Here is a 22,974-nt window from a genome sequence, read left to right on the forward strand (position 1 = left end):
GCCAACTTGACTACAGCCACTGCTGAGTGCCCAATCTGCCAGCAGCAAGGATTAGCACTGAGTCCCCAATATGGCCCATTCCTTGAGGTGATCAGCCAACAATCCAGTAGCAGGTTAATTACACTGGACTGCTTCCATCATGGAAAAGGCAGCATTTTGCTCTTACTGGAATAGACACTGTCATGGATTGAATTACGTCCCCCCAAAATTGTGTTTTAACTTGGTTAAGGCCGTAATTCTCAGAATTCTGTGGTTGTCCTCCATTTTGTGATCATAATTTTATGTTAAGAGGATTAGAATGGGATCGTAACACCACCGTTACTCAGTCAGCTCCCTGATCCAGTGTAAAGGGAGTTTCCCTGGGGTGTGGCCTGCACCACCGTTTATCTCTCAAAAGATAAAAGGAAAGGGAAACAAGCAGAGTGTTGGGGACCTCATACCACCAAGAAAGCAGCATCAGAAGCAGAGCGTATCCTTTGGACATGGGGTCCCTGCACCTGAGATGGTACTCGACCAGGGGAAGATTGAGGACAAGGACCTTCCTCCAGAGCCCACAGAGAGAAAGCCTTGCCCTGGAGCCGATGCCCTGAATTTGGGTTTGTAGCCTACTAGACTGTGAAAAAATAAGCTTCTTTTTGTTAAAGCCATCCACTTATGGTATTTCTGTACGGCAGTGCTAGATGACTAAGACAGATGTGTACCCTGGATATGGATTTGCCTTCCCTGCACACAGTGCTTCTGCCAAAACTACCATCTATGGACTCAAAGAATGACTTATCCACCATCATGGTATCCCACACAGCATCGTCTCAGATCAAGGGACTCACTTCATAACAAATCGGGGGTAGCAATGGGCCCATACTCATGGAATTCACTGGTCTTACCATGTCCCCTAACATTCTAAAGAGGCTGCCTTGATAGAATGATAGAATGGCCTTCTAAAGACACAATTATGGTGCCAGCTAGGTGGCAATACCTTGCAGAGTTGGCACAATGTCCTCCAAGAGGCTGCATATGCTCTAAACCAGTGTGTAAGATATGGTGCAGTTTCTCTCATATCCAGGATTCATGGGTCCAGGAATCAAGGGATGGAAATGAACTGGCACCACTCACTATTACCCCTAGTGATCCACTCACAAGATTTTTGCTTCCTGTCCCCACAACGTTATGCTCTGCAGGTCTAGAGGTCTTAGTTTCAAAGGGAGGAATGCTCCCACCTGGAGATACATCACTGATTCCATTGAACTGGAAGCTAAGAATGCCACCTGGCCAGTTTGGGCTCCTTATGCCTCTGGATCAAAAGGCGAAGAAGGAAGTTACCATACTGGCTGGTGTGACTCATCCTGATTACCAAGGGGAAATCACATTGATATTACATAATGGACGTAAAGAAGAGTATGTCTGGAATGCAGGAGATCGCTTAGGGCATCTCTTATTACTACCATGCCCTGTGATTAAAGTCAATGGAAAACTACAGCAACTCATTTTTGACATGAGTACTAATGACCCAGGCCCTTCAAGAAAGGAGGTTTGGGTCACCCCACTATGCAAAGAACCATGACCAGCTGAGGTGTTTGCTGAAGGCAAAGGGAATATGGAATGGGTGGTGGAAGAAGGTAGTCCTAAATATGTTATGACCACATGACTAGATTCAGAAACGAGGATTACAATTGTTGAGGATTTCTGCTGTGTGTGTGTGTTCCTTGTATCATGTTAGGCACAAGTATGACTTTATTCAGAGAATATACATGGTTTAAGGGAGATGTGTACAGATGCCATGTTGACAAGGGGTAGACAGTGATGGTTAAGACTCTGTGTCAATTTGGCTGGGTCATGATTCTCAGTGGTTTGGCAGTCGTGTGACATTGTGATCACCCCCATGATCTGCTGTGAGTAGCCAATCAGTTGGAAGGGAGTTTCCTTGGGCGTGTGGATTGCATCAAATATAAGTAGACATACTGGCAAGGCTGGTGGCTTTTTGGTTGCTCTGGATCCCACAGCTGGCTCCTGTTCATCCAACCTCTGGTTCTCAGGACTTGAGTTAGCAGCTCACCTGCGGTCTTGCCTGGCGATCTTGGGATTCGTCGATCTTTGCAGCCTGTGAGCAACAGCCCTGCTCTCTGGCCTGCTGATCTTGGGTTCCCCAGACGCTGCAGCTACATCAATCAAGAGAAGCCTCTAGCCTGACCTACGGAATTGGGACATTCCAGTCTGTACATCTGGCTGAGCCATTTCCTTGATATAAATCTCTCTATATATCTATTTATATGCTTTATTAGTTTTGCTTCTCTAGAGAACCCAGGCTAAGATAGTGGCTCAGTGGTAGGATTCTTGCCTTTCATGTGTTTGATTCCTTGCCAATGTACCTCATGCACAGCTACCACCTACCTGTCTGTCAGTGGAGGCTTGTGTGTTCCTGTGATTCTGAACAGGTTTCAGCAGAGCTTCTAAACTAAGACAGACTAGGAAGAAAGGCCTGGTGATTTACTTCTGAAAATTAGCCAACGAAAACCATATGAATCACAATAGTCTGATATACAACTGACAATGAGCATGGCGCAAGACTGACAGCATTTTGTTCCTCTGTAATGGGATCGACTCGATGGCAGTTGGCAACAACATATCTAAAGTAGGCACGCCATCATCACACTCCAGTAAGAGGGGGAAGAAAAAAAAATCTATAAGATTCCCTCTAAATTTCCCATCTTTGAACCAATGGAAGACGTACTATAGTAAACAGTAAATTTAAATTCTTTTGGGTGGGGGAAGGTAGGCAACAGCAAATTACTAGACAGAAGTAATGGCTAGAAGGGTAGCCTAGGAATGACAGAGAGAATTGATATCTTACCCTCATCCCCCAAACATGAGGTGGATAACGTACCACAGGTCTATCCTTTATCTTGTTCTCACACGCAAACCTTTTCTTAATTGTTGTAAAAAATATAGATAACACAACATTTGCCAAATCAACATCTTCCCATGTAAAATTCAGCGACACCAATTAATTATCTTGGGCAAACACCACCACCATCTGTTGCTGAATTTTCCATCATCATTAACAGAAACTTACTGCTTCTTAAACAATGACTCACCCTTTCCCCGTCCCTCCCATCCCTGGTAACCACTACTAAACTTTAATTTCTATACATTTGCCTATTCTAGCTATTTCGTATAAGTGAGATCATATGTTATTTGTCCTTTTGTGACTGACGTTATTCATCATAATGTTTTCAAGGTTCATTCACGCTGTAGCATATATCAGGACTTCATTTTTACATTAACCTTTTCTAATGGTTATCTTTTGACAGATTTTTTTTTAAATATCAATAACTTCTTTACAGCCAAGGGGAAAGTAGTGAGAAGGGGAAAGCAGAGTAGTCCCAATTAGTTTTCCTAACTTTAAAGGACTGAACATAAAAATAATCTCAGAAATACAAGCTCCATAAGGGCAGGGAGTTTGGCTTCCTGCAGCATTTCCAGCACCTAGAGGAGACTGACAGACTGCAGGCAGAGAATAAGTATTTACGGAATGAATAAACTTTGTGCTAGATGTTGGAGTCCCTAGGTGGTTGTATAAACAGCTTGGGGGTAGCGTCTGACCTCCTCCAACCCCACAAGGGGGAAGAAGAACCAAGATCAACAGTGAAAGGCTGACTCTCATGAAGTGAAGGCCAGACAGGCTTCCTTTCTCTGCCATCTTTACTAATTCTGACACCAACGGTCCCTCGCATAGCCCTCTACTTCTCTGCTGGGTTTGATAATTCATTGCAATGGCCACAAAGAACTCACAGACCATACTCATGATTATGGGGTTTATTAGGGAAGTTAACAGCTACAATTCAGGCTCAGGAACGCTCAGGATGCAGTTCTTCTGTGAGGACAGCCTCTTCCACAGACACACCTCTCCCTGGCCCTAGACCTCTCCCCAAAGGCACTCAGCTTTCTCTCTCCATGGGCCAGGAAGTCCACTGCGCTGCCTCCTGCTGCTGGGTCTCCCCTCCCACCGCTTCTCACCGTCTTGGGGATTATAGTTCTCTCTCTCGGTCTCCTGCTTCCAGGAGTTTCTCAGCACAGGGATTCTGGATCCAAAGGATGCGCTCTCCATTCCTGGCTGTTCTTTGGTGGTAGTAAGATCCTTCTCCTTGCTCTGGAATTGGCTCTCTTTTAAGACAAAACTAACCAATTTCCTTGGTAGGCTACAACTACCCCATGACACAGTCCTGCCCAATCACCTGGGTGAGAGTTACAAGACCATGGCTAGAAAGGCCACACACAAAAGTAATTAATTGCACTGCAGTGGTACAAATGGTCAATGTGCTTAGTTGTTAACCAAAAGATTGTAGGTTTGAGTCCATCCAGATGCACCTTAGAAGAAAGACCTGACAACCCACTTACAAAATATCAGTCATCGAAAACCCTATGGAGCACAGATCTACTCTGACACACACGGGGGTCTCCATGAGTTGGAGTCGACTCTAAGGCAACCAGAATGGCTGATGCTAGCTGTCACTAGAAACGTGTACGAAAAAACAAATGTGTGCTCTCAACACACCTTGCTATGACATAATGCTTTTAAGTCGGTATCATTTTTTTCATTACCAGGAAAATTGAACCTTTCTCACAATTTAAGACAGTGTAAGTCTTGAAGCTCAGGAGTTTAAAACTCTTCCCTAAAGAGAATGCATTCAATGTTACAGAACACCAGTAATTAAAGTCACTTTCTAATAACCTCCTACCAACATCAAGTTCTGAGGGCCATACTGGTTCTCTCCCCAGTGTACGAGACACATTTTAGAGTGTCTGCCTACCCAAAGCCCTATTCTTTGGGTACCAAAAACACATAATCCCTGTTTTTTTTTTTCTTTCTTTACTTACTATCTTCTTTCACTTCCTAATATAAAGCTTTAAGCAGGTCAAAGCAAAGAAAGTATACATTAAAAACAAACACTTTCAGTCCTGACTTTGTGTAAAGTACGTATAACGCCTTAATTATCACACACCTCAAAAAAGTGAAAAAAAGAAAACTGAACTGTCTTAGTCATCTAGTGGTGCTATAACAGAAATACCACAAGTGAATGGCTTTGACAAACAGAAATTTATTTTCTTATAGTCTACTGGGCTAAAAGTCCAAATTCAGGGTGTCAGCTCCAGGGCAAGGCTTTCTCTCTCTGTTGGCCTTCTCATCAATCCTCCCCCAGACTAGGAGCTTCTCTGTGCAGGACCCCCGGGTCTAAAGCATGCACTCTGCTTGGCACTGCCTTCTTGGTGGTATGAGGCCACCCTCTCTGCTCGCTTCTTTCTTTTATATCTCAAGAGACTGCCACAAGATACAATCCAATTTTGTAGACTGAGCCTTGCCTCACTAGCACAACTGCTGCCCATCCTCCCTCATTAACATCATAGAGGCAGGATTTACAACGTACAGGAAAATCACACAATACCGGGAATCATGTCCCAGCCAAACTGATACACACATTTTTGGGGGGACATAATTCAATCCATAATACAACCTATCATCTTTAAATAAACTTTGGCAATTATTTTAGATAACCGTGGCTCTGACTAATATAGGCATCCTTAGAGCAGCGATTCTTAACTGGGATGATTTTGTCCCCCAAGGGATGTCTGTCAACGGCTGGAGATATCTTTGGTTGTCGCAACTAGAGCTGCTACTCCCATCTAGTGGGTAGAGGCCAGAGATGTTGCTAAATATTCTACAGTGCACAGAACAGCCCTATCACAAAGGCTGATCTAATTCAAATGTCAACAGTGCCAACGCTGAGAAACTGCCTTCAAGTGATAGTCACAAAACTGACGACTTACATCACATACATCCTTTTCATTGGTCAAGTCCCTGATGACTTTCAACATATGAGCCAAAACTCTAAAAATATTTGCTAAATGAAGGTCAGTGCTTTCCTATAAAGCTGAGCCAAGAAAAGTCAAACAAACAGCTTAGTTACAAGGCAAATCTCCACTTTTCAAACAAACTTCAGAGGATTCATTTAAAAGCCTATTTACAAGCTTGGGTTAAAACCTGCCTGTTACAACGTCAAATTACACAGTTTTTAGTAAGATTTTCCCATTAGAAAAAGTATATTTATAAATGTCAGGAAATAATTTTTCCTAATGGGATCATATGAATAAAAACCTGATGCTCCTGTGAGAGACCTGAGTGGAAACTCTCACTTATGGTGGCACTGTCAGGGGCTGTACACAGCAATATTAAATTATCCACTCAGCCCTACCAAAAAACTAGACTGCAACGTCTGCAATTTCTTAAAATAGCTACGGCAATATTTCAAGACTTGTTATTTTCTATATAATGAGGAGAAATGGTAACCTGGTGGGGAAAAACCTAACCCAATTATTAGCAGAAAGAATTCAATTGGAAAATCTTTAAATTTGAAGCAACTATATTTAATACCTCAACCTCAGGATTAAATCCTCTGAATGACATTCTTCCATACAGAAGATCTTCACAGAATGAGAAGCTCTGCTCTTCTATTATGAAACTCCTAAGTGGACAAAATAAGCTTACATTAATAGCATGTCTACTTAGAACAAAGCATGGCAAATAAAAGTCAACACTTGAAAAATCAATCTTATGGCTCTTGGTAGAGTCAAGTAAAAATATGGTAAGATTTCTAACCAAGACTAAAAATAAAATCTGATTAATTTGGCCAGCAAAGGTATTGGAAAACGAGAACTGCAGGCTGGTGGCACAGCATCTTCTAAACTCGACTTTTAACTTGCCTACATAATGTGGAGACCTACAATATTTATAACAATCTGGAATTTTCCAAAGTCAAAGCAGTCTCCTTGACTTTCCTATCCCCCGACCAAGTTCTGATTAAATATCTAGGAGAGGCAGAGGGAGATCAGAGCCCAGGGCAGTTTTAAGAGAGTGCATTATTCAGAGTTCTCAGTTATAAGCACCAAAAACCGACTCTGGGTGATTTAAGCAAAGAAGGAATTTCTTAAAAGGAAGTGGGGCTTTAGAGAATCACTGGGAAAGCTGAATGGCCAGAAATTGAAAACAGGCAGAGATAAGGGTGGCTGGTCATTGAATCAAACCAAAATCATGCTACAGGACCATCCTAGTAAAACAATGCTGATACCAGGGAAGGCACCAGAAACAAAATGCAGATGTGAACACTATGACCTCCAAAGGGGATTCTCCTCCAAGACACCAGTTCATACCCCACAAACCCAGGTGACTTTCTCTGACTACAATTCAGCTATAAACCACAGAGGATAATAGGAAGGTAATCACCTGGCCTTTGGGGCTTCTTTGGAGAAAGGTAGGCTCTACTTCTCATCAAGAGTCATTCATTCACTCACTCAGCAAATACTCATTAAATCAAACTGTGTGCCACACACTGTTCTAAAACATTCATGAATAAGGAACTTCTGCTCTCAAAGGGATTACATTCTAGAGAGTGTGCTGGATAATGAACAAACACAAGACTTACGCTATACAATGGATAAAAATAAAGCAGACTATCCCACTCTTGGCCATAAGGGAGTAGTCCTTATGACTACTCCCACTGTAACCAAGTACAAACAGGACAAAATCCTTAACCATTTTCAGACAATGAACAAGAGAAAGTATAGGGCTGTGATCCCATTTGTTTCCATTTTAGAGTTAAAACATCCAGGAAACCATCTATTTCAAGACTCATTTTACAGATGAGGAAAACTACTGCTCAGGAAAAAAACAGACTTGCCCAAAGCTACAAATAATATGGATGGCAAATATGGCAAAACTTACTACTGCTTACTGTTGGGGAAAAAAATTCTCCATGGATCTCTTGCATTTCTGCCCCTACCTTCAGAGCAAGGCATTACCCTTTTGTTCCAGATTGTCTTTTCAAGTTATTTATATGGTGAACAGCCTTGGAAGATATAATCTCTCTCTCTAGAGCAAAGGGCATATTTCCGTACCACCCAATATTATAAAAACGTCTCCTGCTGAGGCAAAGGACACATTTGCTTGCAGTCCATTATCAAAGGTTCCGGATTCCTAAGATCAAGATTCCTTATCTGTGATGCAAACCCATGGCGTGTGCTGCATTCACTTGAGCCCTTCCGTATCATTCCCATGAGACTTGGGGACAAAGGGGAAATGGTACAAACATGATGCTCATGCTGCTTACTGTGCTGTGAGAAATAAAGTCCTTTGACTGAGGAGTCTCATGTCTTCTTCCAGCATCCATGAATCTGACAGACTAACTTGTTTGCATGTAGGGTAACATCTCAGATCCCTCATGTTCTTGACAATTTCTACTCCTGGAATTTATACTGGTGTCATGTATCACGTTCCTCTGAGACATAGTTATATGTGGAAGTTTTACTGGGGAGTGTCTTTTGGGAGTCGCCCCTCTCTGGAAATGAGAAAGGCAGGACTGGGCAGCGGGAGAAGTTGATCTGCAATGTACTTACACATGGCCTCAGCCACCTGCAAGAAACTCTGGAGTTAGAAAAGCCCTTCAGTTTTTCCAAACTGAGCCAAAGCCACCGGGCCCTCATACTCTTACACAGAACAGTCACTAGCTATGTGTGTCCCCTGGGAGGAGGTATAACACTGAATAGTCCTAATTGTTATCACTGATACAGGTGATGTTTACAAAGGCAACTGCTTGATTTGAGAGCATATACATGCTAGCCTTGGAATAGTTCAGAGATGACAACTAGTAAAAAGATTCACCAACACAAATGAGCAAAAATGACCAAGTGAATTTTATAATACTCAAGTACAAGGAAATACATGTACTGCCAACATTTATTATGCTTTATGCCTAGCACCATGGCAACTGTTTGCAAATATTATCGCTTCTCTTTCTCATAATGGATATGACAGATACTATTATCATATGCAATTTATAAGTGACAAAACACAGACTAAGTAACTTGCCCAAAGTTATATAGTAAGCAAGTGGCAGAGCTGGGTATCAAACTCAGGTGTGCCTAATCCAGAGCCCATGCTCTTGATAAATCACTCCACCTCACCCCACTCAGAGTGTTAAACACACACACAAAACAAGCCCACACATACACAGAGAGCACTTCTTCCCGTCTTCCATTTACTCCCCCAGATCCACTTGCCCCTTCGCCCTGCTCTATCCTCTGGGAGGCTGATCTGAATGTAATATGATAATGGGCTACTTTGCAGGCTAGATTCCAGTCAGGCTCATACAATGAGACGCACTGGCAGAAGGTGTGGGTATGTATGGGGCAGGGGAGCTTGGGCACTTAGCTCCCATCCTGTGGGATTACCACAGGCTGCCATGCCCTGGACTAAAGAGAGCAGCTTTTTTTTTATTAACTTTTATTGAGCTTCAAGTGAACGTTTACAATTCAAGTCAGTCTGTCACATATAAGTTTACATACATCTTACTCCGTACTCCCACTTGCTCTCCCCCTAATGAGTCAGCCCTTCCAGTCTCTCCCTTCGTGACAATTTTGCTAGCTTCCCACTCTCTCTATCCTCCCATCCCCCCTCCAGACAGGAGATGCCAACACAGTCTCAAGTGTCCACCTGATATTATTAGCTCACTCTTCATCAGCATCTCTCTCCTACCCACTGTCCAGTCCCTTTCATGTCTGATGAATTGTCTTCGGGGATGGTTCCCGTCCTGTGCCAACAGAAGGTTTGGGGACCATGGCTGCCGGGATTCCTCTAGTCTCAGTCAGACCATTAAGTCTGGTCTTTTTATGAGAATTTGGGGTCTGCATCCCACTGATCTCCTGCTCCCTCAGGGGTTCTCTGTTGTGCTCCCTGTCAGGGCAGTCATCAATTGTAGCCGGGCACCAACTAGTTCTTCTGGTCTCAGGATGATGTAGGTCTCTGGTTCATGTGGCCCTTTCTGTCTCTTGGGCTTTTAGTTGTCGTGTGACCTTGGTGTTCTTCATTCTCCTTTAAGAGAGCAGCTTTTGAGTGACGGCTTGTTCCATACAGGCTGTCTCCGGAATCAGTAACCACCCTCTCCTCTTGACCCTCCAGACCCAGAGTGGAAAGTACTCCCACTTATGCAAGCCACGGGGTGTTGCACTACCCTAATGGCCCCCCTATGCTCTGCCCAACCTGGGCAGTCTCTATTATACTCTCCACAAATCACCCATCTTTTGCTGCTAACATCCTGAACTGATACACACACAGTCATAAATAGGATGCTGAGTGCTACAGATTGAATTGTTTCTCCCCCAAATACATGTTGTAAATCCTAACCCCTGTGGTTAAAGTGATTGACTGCTACCAAAAGTTTGGCAGTTCAAAACCACCAGCAGCTCTGCAGGAGAAAGATGTGGCAGTCTGCTTCTGTAGAGATTTACAGCCTCAGAAATCTGTTGCTATGAGTCAGAACTGACTCAACAGCAGTGGGTTTTTGGTTTTCATACCTGTGGCTGGAGCCCCGGTGGTGCAGTGGTGAGGTGCTTGGCTGCCAACTAAAAGGTCAGCAGTTGGAACCCACCAACCACTTTGCATGAGAAAAATGTTAGCAGTCTGCTTCTGTAAAGATTACAGCCTTGGAAACCCTACAGGGTACTTCTAGTCTGTCCTATAGGGGCACTATGAGTTGGAATTGACTTGGTGGCAACGGGTTTGATTTTTTATACTTGTGGTTATAATTTCAATTGTGAATGAGTTTTCTTTGTTTTGTTAAGAGGCCATATCAGTGTAGGGTGTTTTAAGTCAATCACCTTTGAGAATAAAAAAGAGATTAGGCATAGAGAAGCAAGCAGAGATGGGGGAAGACAGATGCCATACCACATGATGATCACCAAGGAACCAAGAAATAAGGATGCCCCCTCAGAGCCAAAAGAGACAGAAAACCTTCCCCTAGAGCCAGCACCCTGAATTCAAATTTCTAGCCTACTAAACTGTGAGAAAATAAATTTCCGTTTGTTAAAGTCACCCATTTGTCGTTCTTCTGTTATAGCAGCACTAGACAGATATCTAAGACACTGAGTGATAGCAAAAAGGAAAAATCTGAAAGGCATTTTGTGGGAACAATATGCTATGTTAGAAAAAAAAAATACTGAAAATGAGATAGGAACCACACTGCCCTTTAATAAAAATGAGTAACAAAAAATCTGGGACATTTTATGCAAGTTTAGTCAAGGTACAAACTTAAATCACAGCTCCAGTAACAGTCCCTTCTCTGGTATTATCTTCCCTCTCCTTACTCACACCTTGCTTCCTTCTGGGAAGCAAGTGAAGGAGAGAAAGCACCTGCCTTCCATCCCTTCTGGTGGTATACATTTTGTCTTTAGAGAAGGACATCTAAGCTTCCAGATAAAGTGAGATCCAGATAAAATCGGCCAAAATGAATAAGGGAGTATAACATGTTAAAAACACACAAAAAATTAAAAGGTACAGAGAGAAAAAACATAAATGTGCCTGAAGATAGTGATGGGTACCTTCAGTCAGGTCAAAAAAGTTTGAGTAAAACTACCATATCACAGAGCTTAGTAACGCATGAAAAGTATCAGGAAGACATGACTGATAGCTGCCAGAAAAATGTAGATCAATTAATGAGTAATGTGAATCCACCACTCCTTCACTTGAAATTACATACCAAATACCAACCAAGCTTGGACGTGGAAGAGAGATGGTCCAGTGAGTCATGCCAGCTTCAGCAACAACTAGTGGGTTGACTTGGGGGAAGTTACCTTCTCTAAGCTTCAGTTTCGTATAAACTATAAAATGGATGTAACGATGACAGCCAGCTCTTAAATTTGCTGTGAGGATTAATGAATTAAGAGACGTAAAGTGCTCAGTACAGTTCCTGGCATACACGATGTTGTTGTGGATGGGTGCTGTAGAGTTGATTCTGACTCACAGTGACCCCATGTGGCAGTGTAGAACTGCCCCATGTAATCTTTACGGAAGCAGACTGGCAGGTCTTTCTCCCTCGGAGTCGCCAGGTGGGTTCAAACTCCCAACCTTTCGGTTAGCAGCTGAGCACTTAACGGTTAAGGCTCAGGAAACGTTAGTTAATATCATTAGTATTAAAGATAGTAATGATTAAGGAAAAAAAGAATAAAAAAAAAACCAAAAAACAAAACTCCTGACCTGCCCTTAAGCAACTGTATCTAACGAAGAACTTTCAGCTACTGAAATAAAACAGGAGATGCCTGAAGTGCACACCTAATCTCCGGAAGTTAATTCAACAGAGGAGCAAATTACAATTTCTCATTAAAAGGTCCCCTGTGACTAACAGACATATAGGCTAGATTCCTTTATTCAGTGTGAAAAAGGGACAATGATGTTATAAATGATGGCTGGGGGTTAATAAAGATATGTAAGTCCAAGTAAAACCCCATAGATTTAATAGTTTTAGAAAACTATTCGCCAGGCTAACTCAAGAAGCTGAACAGACACTATTTGTGGGTTTTATGCCACTGGAATGATAAATAGCATTCACAGGGATTTCCTGCTGACTGCCTAAGGCATCATCAACAAAAAATTCTATCGGACTTACTCTTTCTCTTTAAGCTCTGGCAAATCCAAGTACCAGTGCTCTTCGCTAATGATTTTCTTTTCTTCTTCTTCTAGCTGCTGCTTGGTTTCCGAGTCTAGTCCCCTTTGCATGAACTGCAAAAACAAAACAATTGTCAGCAACTACATTTCCCAATCTAGAGTTGCAGAAAACTCAAATAGCTTTATTCTTCCACCTGGCCTCCCTCATTTTCCCAGGAGTTCCATCTCATGACTGAGGGTAGTGGTGAGTGATCAAATGGTTCAGCTCTGCCCTTGACAATGCCAAACCAAAATATAATGGAGCATGCCAGAGCATATGTCTTAGTTATCTAGTGCTGCTGTAACAGAAATAACACAAATAGGTGGCTTTAACAAGCAGAAATTTATTCTCTCACAATCTAGGAGGCTAGAAGTCCAAATTCAGGGTGCCAGTTCCAGGGGAAGGCTTTCTCTATCAGCTCTGAGGGAAGGCCCCTGTCATCAATCTTTCCTTGGGGCTATGAGTTTCTCAGTGGAGGGACCCCAGGCCCAAAGGGCACACTCTTCTCTCTTGGTGAAACGAGGTCCCGCTCCTCTTCTTGATTCTCTCTTTTATATTGCAGAAGAGACTGACTCAAGTTACAACCTAATCCTGTAGATTAAGTCTTGCCCCATTAACATAACTGCCTCTAATCCTGCCTCATTAATATCATAGAGATTAGGATTTATAATACATAGTGTGATCATATCAGATCACAAAATGGTAGACAACCACACAACACCAGGAATCATGGCCTAGCCCCAAGCTGAAACACATTTTTAGAGGCACAATTTAATTCACAACATTCCACCCTTTGGCCCCCCCAAAATTCATGTCCTTGCCACAGGTAAAACACATTCACATATCATTCCAGAACTCTTAAATCAACTCCAAGTTCAAAATCTCATCTGCAAAATTCCTCTTGATCTGTGAGATCTAGAATACAAGTTATTGGCTTCCAAAGTACAATGACAGAAAGAGCACAAGGTGGACATTTCCATTACAAATGGGAGAAACTGGAGGGAAAGAAGGGATAACAGGTACCAAGCAAGTCAGCAGTACACATTACATTAGCTCTCAAAGCTTGAAAAGAATCCTCTGTTCTCTGAAACTATTTAGGCAATGGCCAGGCCCTCCAGACTCTGGGTGTTGGCCACTTGCTCTGGGTTCTGGGTAAAGGCCCCTTGGCCTTGGGCTTCAGCTCTGCCTTCCAGGCCCACTGGAACGGCAACTCTGCTCCCTTGCATTTGGGTGGCCCCATTCTTCTAGTCCATATGAGTGGCAACCCTACCCCCTGGCCCTGGCAGGCCCCATTTCTGCTCCTTGGGCATGACAGCCCTGCCCCCTCAGCTTTGGGTGCAGATCTGGCTGATCCCGCTGGCACTTGTGAAGCTCAGCCCCACACTCGGAACTAAGTTGGTGAAGACCTGGCTCTCTGAAACCTAGGAGGCTGTAGCCCCACCCTTTGAACCCCAGAGGACATGGCTCCACACTTGGAGACCCCTACCCATGGCCCAACCCTTTGAGATTGAGGCAGCTCTGCTTTTTGTGTTCCTTGTCTCTTCAGCTTGTTTCCTGATTCCTTGGCCTCTTGGGTTGGCCTCGTGTCTGCCCTGCTTGGGCAAGTGATTCAAAGCTATTTAGCTCTACTGGTAAGTGCCTGGAGGCACCCCACTCTGCCAGTAAACCTCAGCCAGAAGGTACTCAGCTTTCTTGCTCTGTGGGTCGGCAAGCCTAGTTTCATCGGTAAGTGCCAGAGCCATTCCACTCTGCCAGGAAGTCTCCTGTGGAAAGGCACTCAGTTCTTTTGCTCTGTGGAGCACTGGTCTCCAGGTTTCGCTGCTGCCATTTCTCTGCTGCTGCTTCCTGCCGTCTTCACTGTCTCTGGTGTTACAGCTCTCGTCACTTCCTTCTGAGTCCTCACCAGAACTGTCTCTGATGTCTATTAATTCCACCAACAGTCTCTTCAAGGCAATCTAGGCTTTTTCTATTACTCACCTTAAAACTCTTCCAGCCTCTATTTATTCAGTTTCAAAACCATTTCTACAGTTTAGGTATTTGTTGGAGTGGCACCCCACTCTCCTGGTGCTAAATGTCCCAACGGGCAGAACTTCAAGCAGTGCACCTGGTTGTTTACTTTGTTTAGAAGGAGAAATGGCCGTATGTGTGACTCGTGGGCTGTGGCCAATTGTTTGGCTGGATGGTCACGCACTTGGAAGGAACATGACTGGAAAATTGGAGACAAAGAGGTAATGAGGTAGAGGTATGTGGACAGATTTTTCTGAATGGGCCAAAAAAGCGAAGACATTTGTGGCTCATGTGAATGCACACCAAAGGGTGACTACAGCAGAGGAGGATTTTAACAAGTGGATAGGACAATGTGTTTTGTGGAAATCAGTCCTCCTCTTCCCCTAGCCACTGTCATTGCCCAATGGGCTCAAGAACTAAGTGGCCACAGTGGCAGGGATGGAGGTTATGCATGGGCCCAGCAACATGGACCTCCACTCACCAAGGTGAACTTGGCTACAGCCATTGGTGAGTACCCAAATCTGCAAGCAGCAGAGACCATCACTGAGTCCCCAGTATGGCACCATTCCTGGAGGTGATCAGCCAACAACCTGGTGGCAGATTGATTACACTGGACTGCTTCCATCATGGAAAAGGGCAGCGTTTTGTTCTTACTGGAGTAGACACATACTCTGGATATGGATTTGGCTTCCCTACCTGCAATGCTTCTGCAAAAACTACCATCTGTGGGTTCACAGAATGCCTTATCCACTGTCACAGTATCCCACACAGCATTGCCTAAGATCAAGGGTCTCACTTCACAGCAAATGAAGTGCGGCAGTGGGCCCGTACTCATGGAATTCACTGGTCTTACTGTGTTCCCCATCATCCTGAAGCAGCTGGCTTGACAGAATGATGGAATGACCTAAAGACACAATTATGGTGTCAGCAAGGTGGCAATACCTTGCAGAGTTGGCACAGTGTTCTCCAGGAGGCTGTATATGCTCTAAACCAGCGTGCAATATATGGTTCTGTTTCTCCCACAGCCAGGATTCCTGAGACTAGGAATCAAGTGGTGGAAATGGACCGGTACCACTCACTATTACCCCTAGTGACCCGCTCACAAGATTTTGGCTTCCTGTCCCTGTGAACCTATGCTAGAGATCCTAGTTCCAAAGGGACGAATGCTCGTATCTGGAGACACATTACTGATTCCACTGAACTGGAAGTTAAGAACGACACCTGGCCACTCTGGGCTCCTTATGCCTCTGAATCAACAGGCAAGGAAGTGCATTACTATACTGGCTGGTGTGACTGATCTTGATTACCAAGAGGAAATCAAAGTGATATAATGGAGGTAAAGAAGAATATACCCGGAATGCAGGAAATCCCTTACGGCATCTCTTAGTATTACCATGCCCTGTGATTAAAGTCAATTGAAAACTACAGCAACCCAATTTTGACATGACTACTAGTGGCCCAGACACTTTAGGAATGAAGGTTTGGGTCTCTCCACCAGGCAAAGAACCATGATCAGCTGAGGTGCTTGCTGAGGGCAAACGGAATAAGCAATGGGTGGTGGAAGAAGACAGTTCTAAATACCAGTTATAACCACATGACTGTAATCATTGAGTATTTCTGCCTTGTATGTGTGCATCAAATATTTTTGTTTTTTCACTTACAAAATATAAGAGGTAAACAGGGCTAGCGCATATTTGGTTGTACGCGTGTTAGTTGTATCATATTAGGTCCAAGTATGACTTTATGTTGTTGTTGTTTTTAGGTTCTGTCAAGTCAGTTCTGACTCACAGCAACCCTACACACAACAGAACAAAACACTGCCTGGCCCTGAGCCATCCTTACAATCGGTGTTATGCTTGAGCCCGCTGTTGCAGCCACCATGTCAATCCACCTCGTTGAGGGTCTTCCTCTTTTCCGCTGACCCTGTACTCCGCCAAGCATGATGTTCTTCTCCGGGGACTGATCCCTCCTGACAACATGTCCAAAGTATGTAAGACGCAGTCTCACCATCCTTGCCTCTAAGGAGCATTCTGGTTGTACTTCCTCCAAGACAGATTTGTTCATTCTTTTGGCAGTCCATGGTATATTCGATATTATTTGCCAGTACCACAATTCAAAGGCATCAATTCTTCTTTGGTCTTCCTTATTCATTGTCCAGCTTTCACATGCATATGATGCAATTGAAAATACCATGGCTTGAGTCAGGTGCACCTTAGTCTTCAAGGTGACATCTTTGCTCTTCAACACTTTGAAGAGGTCCTTTGCAGCAGATTTACCCAATGCAATGTGTCTTTTGATTTCTTGACTGCTGCTTCCATGGCTGTTGAGTGTGGATCCAAGTAAAATGAAATCCTTGACAACTTCAGTCTTTTCTCCGTTTATCATGACGGTGCTCATTGGTCCAGTTGTGAGGATTTTTGTTTTCTTTATGTTGAGGTGCAATCCATACTGAAGGCTGTGGTCTTTGATCTTCATTAGTAAGTGCTTCAAGTCCTCTTCACTTTCAGCAAGCAAAGTTGTGTCATCTGCACAACGCAGGTTGATAATGAGTCTTCCTCCAATCCTGATGCCCCGTTCTTCTTCATACAGTCCAGCTTCTCGTACTATTTGCTCAGCATACAGACTGAATAGGTATGGTGAAAGAATACAACCCTGGTGCACACCTTTCCTGACTTTAAACCAATCAGTATCCCCTTGTTCTGTCCGAACAACTGCATCTTGATTTATGTAAAGGTTCCTCATGAGCACAATTAAGTGTTCTGGAACTCCCATTCTTCGCAATGGTATCCATAACTTGTTATGATCCACACAGTCAGATGCCTTTGCATAGTCAATAAAACACAGGTAAACATCCTTCTGGTATTCTCTGCTTTCAGCCAGGATCCATCTGACATCAGCAATGACATCCCTGGTTCCACGTTCTCTTCTGAAAACAGCCTGAATTTCTGGCAGTTCCCTGTCAATATACTGCTGCAGTCATTTTTGAATGATCTTCAGCAAAATTTTGCCTGCATGTGATATTAATGATATTGTCCTATAATTTCCACATTCGGTTGGATCACCTTTCTTGGGAATAGGCATAAATGTGAATCTCTTCCAGTCAGTTGGCCAGGAAGTGGTCTTCCATATTTCTTGGCATAGACAAGTGAGCACCTCCAGTGCTGCATCTGTTTGCTGAAACATCTCAATGGATATTCCATCAATTCCTGGAGCCTTGTTTTTCGCCAATGCCTTCAGAGCAGGTTGAACTTCTTCCTTCAGTACCATCGGTTCTTGGTCATATGCTACCTCTTGAAATGGTTGAACATCAATTAATCCTTTTTGGTATAATGACTCTGTGTATTCCTTCCATCTTCTTTTGATGCTTCCTGCGTCGTTTAATATTTTCCCCATAGAATCCTTCACTACTGCAACTCGAAGCTTGAATTTTTTCTTCAGTTCTTTCAGCTTGAGAAACACCAAGCATGTTCTTCCCTTTTGGTTTTCCAACTCTGGGTCTTTGCACATGCCATTATAATACTTTACTTTGTCTTCTCATGCTGCCCTTTGATAATAGTTAATACGAGTATTATTCAAATTTACGCACCAACCACTAGGGCCAAAGATGAAGAAACAGAACATTTTTATCAGCTGCTGCAGTCTGAAACTGATTGAACAAGCAATGAAGATGTATTGATAATTACTGGTGATTGGAATGTGAAGTTGGAAACAAAGAAGGATCAGTAGTTGGAAAATATGGCCTTGGTGAGAGAAACAATGCTGGAGATTGAATAATAGAATTTTGCAAGACCAACGACTTCTTCATTGCAAATACCTTCTTTCACCAACATAAACAGCGACTATACACATAAAAAAAAAAATTTTTTTTTTTTTTATACACATAGACCTTGCAAGATGGAAAAGCTCAATATCATCAGTCAGAACAATGCCAGGGACTGACTGTGGAACACGCCATCAATTGCTCATATTCAAGTTCAAGCTGAAACTGAAGAAAATCAGAGCAAGTCCACAAGAGCCAAAATATGACCTTGAGTATATCTCACCCGAATTTAGACAGATTTGATGCATTGAACACTAGTGACCAAAGACCTGACAGTTGTGGAATGACATCAAGGACATCATACATAAAGAAAGCGAGAGGTCATTGAAAAGACAGGAAAGAAAGAAAAGACCAAGATGGATGTCAGAGAAGACTCTGAAAGTTGCTCTCGATCGTTGAGCAGCTAAAGCAAACAGAGGTAGAACAACTAAATAAATCCATAATAAAAGAAGGGATTGAACAGGTAACTGAAAAACTCCTAACACAAAACAGTCTGGGCCCTGATAGTTTCACTGGAGAATTCCACCAAAATTTCAGAGAAGAGTTAACACCACTACTACTAAAGGTATTTCAAAGCACAGAAAAGGATGGAATACTCCCAAACTCATACTATGAAGCCAGTATAATCCTGATACCAAAACCACATAAAGACGGCACAAAAAAAGAAAATTACAGAACAATATCCCTCATGAATTTAGGCGCAAAAATCCTCAACAAAATTCTAGCCAATACAATTCAACAACATATCAAAAAAATAATTCACCATGACCAAGTGGGATTCGTACCAGGTATGCGGGGATGGTTCAACATTAGAAGAACAATCAATGTACTCCATCACATAAATAAAGGCAAGAACTACGTGATCTTATAAACGGATGCAGAAAAGGCGTTTGACAAAGTTCAACACATTCATGGTAAAATCTCTAAGCAAGATAGGAATAGAAGGGAAATTCCTCAAGATAATAAAGGGCATTTATACATAACCAACAGCCAACATCATCCTAAATGGAGAGTCTGAAAGCATTCATCTTAAGAACAGGAACTAGACAAGGATGCTCTTTATCACCACTCTTATTCAACATTGTGCTGGAGGTCCTAGCCAGAGCAATTAGGCTAGAAAAAGAAATAAAGGGCTTTCAAATTGGTAAGGAAGAAGTAAAAGTATCTCTATTTGCAGGCGATATGATCTTATACACAGAAAATCCCAAAGAGTACACAAGAAAACTACCAGAACTAAGATTTCAGCAAAATATCAGGATACAAAATAAACACACAAAAATCAGTTGGATTCCCCTACACCTACAAAGAGAACTTCAAAAAGAAATCACCAAATCAATACCATTTACAATAGCATCCCAAGAAGATAAAGTACTTAGGAATAAATCTAATCAGAGACATGGAAGACCTATACAAAGAAAACTACAAGACACTACTGCAAGAAACCAAGAGACCGACATAACTGGGAAAACATACCTTGCTCAAGGATACGAAGACTCAACATTGTGAAAATGTCTGTTCTACCAAGAAGTCATCTACAGATACAATGCAATCCTGATCCAAAACCAAATGGCATTTTTTAATGAGATGGAGAAACAAATTACCAACTTCATATGGAAAGGAAAGAGGCCCTTTGCTTCAGTAAAGCATTACTGAAGAAGAACAAAGCAGAAGGCGTCACACTACTTGATTTTAGAAACTATTATACCACCATGATAGTCAAAAGAGCCTGGTACAACAGATACATAAGCCAATGGAGAAGAATTGAGAATGCAGACATAAATTCATCCACCTATGAGCAGCTGATATTTAATAAAGGACCCCGAGTCCATTAATTGGGGAAAAGACAGTCTCTTTAACTAACAGTACTAGCATAACTGGATATCCATCTGCAAAAAAGTGAAACAAGACCCATACTTCACATCATGCACAAAAACCAACTCAAAATGGATCAAAGACCTGAATACAAAACCTAAAACCATAAAGATCATGGAAGAAAAAATAGGGACAATGCTAGGAGCTCTAATACGTAGCATAAACAGTATACAAAACATTATTAACAATGCACAAATACCAGAAGAAAAACTAGACAACTGGGAGCTCCTAAAAATCAAACACTTATGCTCTTCAAAAGACTTCATCAAAAGAGTAAAGAGACAACCTACAGACTGGAAGCAATTTTTGGCTACTACAAATCCAATCAGTGTCTAATCTCTAAAATCTGCAAAATACTGCAAAACCTCAACAACAAAAAGACAAATAACCCAATTAAAAAATGAGCAAAGGATATGAACACGCAATTCACCAATGATGACAATAGGTGGCTAACAGATACGTAAGGAAATGCTCACGATCAGTGGCCATTAAAAAACTCACTCACTCAGTGCCGTCAACATTAGAGAAATGCAAATTAAAACTACAACGATATACCATCTCAGCCCGACAAGGCTACCATTAATCCAAAAAACACAAAATAATAAATGTTGGAGAAGTTGTGGAGAGACTGGAGCACTTATAACACTGTTGGTGGGAATGTAAAATGGTACAACCACTCTGGAAATCAATTTCGTACTTCCTAAAAATCTAGAAATAGAAGTACTATATGATCCAGCAATCCAATTCCTTGGAATATATCCTAGAGAAATAAGAATAGATAATAGATAATATGCACACCGATGTTCACTACAGCACTGTTCACAATAGCACAAAGATGGAAACAACCTAGGTACCCATCAATGGGCGAATGGGTAAACCAATTATGGTATATTCACACAATGGAATACTACACAACAACAAAGAACAACGATGAATCTGGGAAACATCTCATAACATGGATGGATCTGGAAGGCATTATGCTTAGTGAAATGAGTCAGTCACAAAAGGAGAAATATTGTATGAGACCACTGTTAGAAGAACTCATGGAAAGGTTTAAACACAGAAGAAAAAATTCTTTGATGGTTACGAGGGTGGAGAGGGCGGGAGAGGGAAACTTACTAACTAGATAAGAGGCAAGAACTATCTTAGGTAAAGGAAAGGACAACACACAATACAGGGGAAGTCAGCACAACTAGACTAAACCAAAAGCTAAGAAGTTCCTGAATACAACCAAACACTCTGAGGGGCAGTGTAGCAGCGGTGAGTGGCTAGGGACCATGGTTTCAGGGGACATCTAGGTCAACTGGCATAACACAGAGTATTAAGAAAATGTACTGCATCCCACTCTGGTGAGTGGATTCTGGGGTCTTAAAAGCTAGCAAGTGGCCATCTAAGATACATCAATTGGTCCCAATCCACCTGGAGCAAAGGAGAATGAAGAACACCAAAGACACAAGGAAAATATTAACTCAAGAGACAAAAGGGGTCACATAAACGAGAGACTCCATCAGCCTGAGACCAGAAGAACTAGATGGTGCCAGGCTACCATCAATGACCGCCCTGACAGGGAACACAGTAGAAAGTCCCTGACAGAGCAGGAGAAAAGTGGGGTGCAGAACTCAAATTCCAGCAAAAAGACCAGACTTAATGGTCTGACTGAGACTGGAGGAACCACAGAAGACTTGGTCCCAGGACTCTCTGTCAACTCAGAACTGAAACCATTCCTGAAGCCAATTCTTCAGACAAAGAATAGACTGTACTATAAAACATAAAATGATACTTGTGAAGACTGTGCTTCTTAGTTCAAGTAGATACAAGAGATTAAATGGGCAGCTCCTGTCTGGAGGTGAGAAGGCAGAAAGGGACAGGAAGTGGTTGAATGGACACAGGATATCTGGGGTGGAAACGGAGAATGTGCGGTCACATTATAGGGATAGCAGCTAGGGTCACATAACAATGTATGTATAAATTTTTGTATGAGAAACTAACTTGAGCTGTAAACTTCCACGTATAGCACAATAAAAAATAAATAAATACAGTGAAACCTGTGAGAGTCAGAACTCAACGGGATTGCCTGGTTTCTTGGGTCTCACAAGTTTTCCACTTTTGACAAGGTGCAGTTTTACACTTTTCTATCCCTCATTTTATTGGAAGTATCTTAGTTTTCCTGCTCTGTCAGGTTTCTGCCTTACACAGGTTCTGGCTTTCACAGGCTTTATTGTATTACACTATTTCAATTTTATGTAACGGCCTGTGAAGAAGGGCTAAGACTAAAGACTGATGGGCTGAGCAAGAAAAGTGGAGGAAAGGTAGGAAGACAGACAGGGAGAGAGAGAACGTGAGAAGGGCAGAAACCAGGCCACGAAAAAGGCGAAAGAGGAGAGAGCAACTCAGTGCTTGGTGAATCTCTTGCTGAGCCCTGGAGCCCACTGGCCTTTGCACCTGCTGATGCTGGTTTGGAAGCTCCTTTTTGGCCCCTTCCACCTGACCAACTCCTAGCCCTTCCGACACAGGTACTGGAAACTGTGAAGCTGGCCCTGACAACTGAAGCAAAATCAGTGCTCTCTCCTCAATGCTCCCACGGCACCCTCAAACAGTCTCACCACCTTCTCATTTCTTGAGCAGCTGTCTCTGCTGGAGACCTGTAGGGCAGGGACTCTGTTCATTTCTGCCCTCAGCTCCAGCACGATGACTGATACATAATCCCATTGCAGTGGAGTCAATTCCAACTCACACAGACCCTATGGG

The 22,974-nt window shown here is 42.6% G+C and overlaps 1 protein-coding gene across 3 annotated transcripts in view; it reads right to left on the bottom strand.

The window, feature by feature from the left end:
• Window positions 1-22,974, bottom strand: part of MPHOSPH6 (M-phase phosphoprotein 6) — a 34,282-nt gene that overhangs the window by 5,351 nt on the left and 5,957 nt on the right. For all 3 annotated transcript variants that reach the window (XM_049864263.1, XM_049864264.1, XM_049864265.1), the window contains 2 exons: window positions 12,489-12,601; window positions 6,428-6,518 (listed from right to left, as the gene is read on the bottom strand). In XM_049864263.1, the coding sequence (XP_049720220.1) occupies window positions 6,428-6,518; window positions 12,489-12,601 (204 nt within the window). The remainder of the gene's footprint in view (window positions 1-6,427; window positions 6,519-12,488; window positions 12,602-22,974) is intronic.

This window comes from Elephas maximus, chromosome 21 (assembly GCF_024166365.1).
Source record: "Elephas maximus indicus isolate mEleMax1 chromosome 21, mEleMax1 primary haplotype, whole genome shotgun sequence".
In the NCBI taxonomy this organism is placed as follows: domain Eukaryota; kingdom Metazoa; phylum Chordata; class Mammalia; order Proboscidea; family Elephantidae; genus Elephas; species Elephas maximus.